At 52.4% G+C, this 4,550-nt stretch overlaps 1 protein-coding gene across 1 annotated transcript; it reads right to left on the bottom strand.

The window, feature by feature from the left end:
* Nucleotides 1–316: 316 nt before the first annotated feature.
* On the bottom strand, nt 317–4,185 carry ZBTB21 (zinc finger and BTB domain containing 21). Its single transcript, XM_021679169.1, has 2 exons — nt 2,610–4,185; nt 317–2,009 (listed from the first exon to the last, which is right to left on the bottom strand). The coding sequence occupies exons 1-2, from the start codon at nt 4,183–4,185 to the stop codon at nt 1,015–1,017; spliced, it is 2,571 nt and encodes an 856-aa protein (XP_021534844.1). The 3' UTR covers nt 317–1,014.
* Nucleotides 4,186–4,550: the final 365 nt, after the last annotated feature.

The following is a 4,550-nucleotide window of genomic DNA, read 5'->3' as shown; positions in this document are numbered from 1 at the left end:
GACCGTGAGCGTGGGACCGAGGTACCTAAGTGTATGTCCCAACCTTAACTGTCCCACTAATGCTGTTAAATTCAAAATGAGCGAGTGCCTTATGCTGCCTTTGTTTTCGGTCCCAAACACACTCAGATTTCCCACTGGTGACAGCATGAATCGGAGAAGACCAAACACGTCCAGTCCTCCCAATGCTGGTTGGAGCTGAGACCTGAGGCCTGCGCACACAGCACAGCAGTTCCGATTACAATGCCTATCGCCACAGAAGCTTTTGTAAACGGGCTTGGAGGCCTTCCAGACACCCTCACATTTCCATTTCCCAAATCTTCCATCATTAGTTATGTTAAATGACCCAAGAGCAAGCTTTTGTTATTTTATAAAAATCTAAGTATCACTATTGCTGGGGATTTAAATTTCTCACTATTTTCATACAAAAAAATTTCTACATGACCACAAAATACCAAATTATTTATTGTTATCAAGTGTCAGGATAACTTATTAAAGTTGAGGCTTATCATTGTTTTATTGCTAAAGTATCCTAAGATCTAACTCAACGCTGCAAACTACTCCGCTTCCTCCTGATGCGTTGTGGACTTCGGAACGTGGCTGACATTGAACTAGAACTTAGGTGTCTGATATAATCAAAAGAAACACTTGAATAGTATTTCACTGATTGCAAATCAGTAAAAAACCAAAACCACCTCTGGGAAAAGATTATACTGACACCGTGGAATGAGGAACCATGCAAATAACCAAGATCAGTCACATTTCAACATTAATGAAGTCAAATCATCCTGTGACTTGTAAGGTCCAAAGCACAATAGATTTTAGTTTTTCTAAGGTGAGTAAGGACATCACTAATTAGTATCAATTTACTTCAAACTTCTATTCAAGCATAACAATTTCCAACCTTTATTATTCTCTTTTAAAAAATATTTTGTTTCTTATGCACGTTTCACAATTTAGGTGGAGGAACTCTGGAGACCACCGTCCCTTCTGTGGCAGGTGAAAAGGGGCGGTCTTTCAGTTGTGGCTCTGTTCATGACTCCAAAGACTGAAGGCCGTCTTGAATGTCCTATGGCACAGTTTACACATGAACTGTCTTTTAAAGGTGATTGCAGAAAGGGGGGGGGCATGGTAAAAAAGCGTGTCGGATTCCTGGGGCACGAACAGTTTCTCCGTGGCAGGAGCGGGGTTTTCAGACAAGGCTGTGGGGCTGTCGGGCTCCAGAGGCTGGATCTTGGGCAGCGGCGGGGGCGGGGGCAGCGGGGGCGGGGACGGAGAGTTTGTGGGCACAGGGCACGCTTCCGAGTCTTTATGCGCCGGGTCCTCCGTAGCCTGAGACATGTGGGACTGGAAGTGGCTCCAGAGCCGGAAGTTGGTGCGGAAAGCTTTGTTGCACACGTGGCAGATGAAGGGTTTCACGGAGCACAGGAGCTCCTGGTGCCGCTCCAGCTGCTTGTGCGCCGTGAACGTCTTGCCACACTTCTCGCAGGGCCACAGGCTGGTGTCCTTGCTGGAGCCAGCGTCCTTGGGGGTGGCGCGGGCCTCGGGTGCCTCTTCCTCGGCCTCCTCCGCGGGCTCCTCTTTGACGTGGATTTTCAGTTGCTTCGAGAGGCTGAGGTCTTCAGGGAGGCAGGAGGAGTCTTCTGAATCGAAGTTCACTTGCTCCGAACAATCACTGAAGGCATTGTCGTCTTTGGCGGGGACCGCGTGGTTGGCTTTATGGGGCTCGGGCTGGGCCGGGACCCTGGCAGCAGCAGTCACGTCACCATTGTGGTCCAGGATGGGTAAGGAAAAGTTTTCGGCCGGCGCCATGGTGTTCTGATTATGGACTTCAACTTGGTGCCGCCAAATGCTGAAGGAGGACTTGAAGGTGCGCATGCACTCGAGACACGTCAGCTTCTTGTACTCACACTTACTCTCGTGCTCCTGCTTTAGCTCCGGCGAGAAAAACCTAAGGCTGCAGTAGGGGCAAACGGTTGCGTTTCTGCATAATCGCTCGTGGTTTCCTTGCTCTAGAAGAGAAGAGAGCTTAGCATTACAGAGGCGGCACTGGTAAACCTCCTTGTTCTCTACTGGACTCTCGAGAGAAACATGCTCTTTGGGCTTAGCGGTCCTACTGACGCCAATGGGCTTCTCTCCCGGGTGCATTTTTATGTGCTGCTTGAACTGCGAGAGAAAGCGGTAGGCTTTTCCACAGTAAGTACAAATGTACGCTCCTTTGGCTCGCGACCGCAAGTTCCTCTTGATGGCCTGGGCCTGGGAGCTACTCTGCCCCTGGAACCCAGGCTTGCTGCGCCTCAGCTTAATGATCAGGGCCTTCTTAATCTCTCTCTCTCGCACTATGTCAATCAGCTTTCTTTGGAATTTCTCATCCAAAACGGCATGTGAACTAGAGGCTGGTGACGGGTTCTTCACTATGCCGTGCTGGGTCTGACAGTGCGTCCACACCTTGAAGTTTGTGTGAAACCGCTTGTGACAGATGTCGCAAGCGTAGGGCTTCTCTGGGTTATGGTACATGTTAATGTGCCGGTGAAGACCTGCGGTCGATCTAAAGATCTTAAGGCAATGTTTGCATTTAAATTTTTTGTTTGGTCTTGTTCCCTCCAACTCACCAAATTCATCTTTATTCAAGTCAGAATCTGGAAACTCTGTGTCAGGGAGGGGAGGGCTCGAGCCCTCCTCGAAGTTCTCTTCGGACACCAGAGACCCGTGCTCGTCCTCCTTCACCTTCTTCAACGGCAGCCTTCGGTCCGCCTGGAACCTCCTTTTCGCCGGGAGCCTGCTCATGTCTTTTTGGTCGTCTTCGGTTGTTAAGGAAAGGTCTCTGGCGGCGGCCGCCGCAGCCGGGTCTCCCACGGTGACACGGATGATGTCGGAGGGGTCTGACAGGGGGCTGCGGGGCTCCGTCTTGATGCGGACCTCAGTCACGGCAGGCTCCCCTTCCCTCTCCGTGGACTGGGAGGCGCTGAAGGACCGGAGGCGGTGGGGCTGGGGCACGGGGCTCCGCTCATCGAGGGCCGCCTTCTCCCCGCACTCCTTCAGAGACGACTGCTGCGACAGAGCACAGAACCCGCTCCCCGGCACCTCGCCTGCCACCGCGGAGCGGCCCTGGGAAGATTTCAGATCTATGGAGGGTGAGAGGCCAGGCACCTGGCTGTCCATGGACAGCGACCGTCTGAGGAGACTCTTGACGAGCGGGCCGCTTCTGTCGATGCCTGGCTTCCCACAGCCAGAGCCACCGGATGGGACCACCAGCCCCAGCTTGGAGTAGTACAGCAGGTTTCGGTCTTCGCCCGGCCCGCCTCCTTTGTGAGTCTCCTTCAGCACGTAGGGGGTCTCCGACGAGCTTCCGAGAGACAACACCGGGGGCCGTGGTCTCTTCAAAGCCAACTCTATGGCTTTGCCTTTGGGGAGCTGGCTGCTGAGACCGGCTGTATCGTCCATCGCCTCTCGGTCCTGCAGCGGTGCATTCCTTTTCAGCAAACTGCTTCTGTTGGGGTCATCCAGAGGCCCCGCGTGCTCCAGAGACTTTGCATAGCCCACAGAACCATCTTTCGGCCAGCTCTTTTCAGCCAGTGGCAAAGTGTGGAGCGGCTCGGCCGGTTTGGGAACGTGGGGCTTACTGGTGCTGGTCTTGACTGCAGTGCTAGGGGAGGGGGAGGGCCGGGACGTATGGCTTAGGTCGGGCTGATTCTGACTCACAGTTTTTCCCTGTGCTTCGTTTCTACTTTGACAAACGATGACGCTTCTCTTCTGAGAACTGCTTTCATCATCTTCTATGAATATTTTTTTCCTGTTGGGACACGCTGGAAAGGGGGCCTGAGGTGTTTTAGAGACGATGTTAGTCAGAAAGGAAATCCCAAGGCTATAGCCTAGTTCTTGCACGGCCGCGAGACTGCTTTTCTCGACAAATAAAGATGAAGAATAAATGTAGTTCAAAACGTTATCAAAAGCATCTGGTTCACAAAAGTCAAGCTGAAAGACAGTCTGTGATTCATTCTCCTTGTTGGTGAATAAACTCTGGAAGTATTCACTGCTGGCGGCCAAGACATTTTTATGCGCTCGAAATTTCTGGTCTCCAACAATCAGAAGCACGTCACACAGCTGTCCTTTGAGGCGTTCCTCGTTGAGCGCGCTCAGCAGAGAGATGGCATGTGCCGGGTTGATGTAATGCAGCAGCCCCTCCATCGCGGGCGCTTACCTGAAAGACAAAGTATACGATTATTGTGAAAAGCGTGGTGAAAAGCGTGGTGAAAAGCTCTCCCTGGGATGAAACGCTCAAGGGCAGGGAGCCCTGGCTGTCTTTTCATAGGTGCCAGAGCTGAGCGGACTGTGGGCAGACAAAAGCTGTGTGGATGAACGATTTTACGTCGACAACAGGGGAAGAGCAGCCCGTGGGTCTCGGGGGCTCGTGGAGCGCGTTGGTCGCTGCCGCTGCGGGGTTTTAGGACTGAAGACTGTGGCACAGATGTTCTCATACCAGCAGAGGGCTGCCGGACCTCGGCCACTGTGTGGAACAGCCCTGTTTGAAATGAAAGGTTGGCTACTTAGGG

Source organism: Neomonachus schauinslandi, chromosome 1 (genome assembly GCF_002201575.2).
Source record: "Neomonachus schauinslandi chromosome 1, ASM220157v2, whole genome shotgun sequence".
Taxonomy (NCBI): Eukaryota; Metazoa; Chordata; class Mammalia; order Carnivora; family Phocidae; genus Neomonachus; species Neomonachus schauinslandi.
This window is presented reverse-complemented; position numbering and strand designations above follow the sequence as displayed.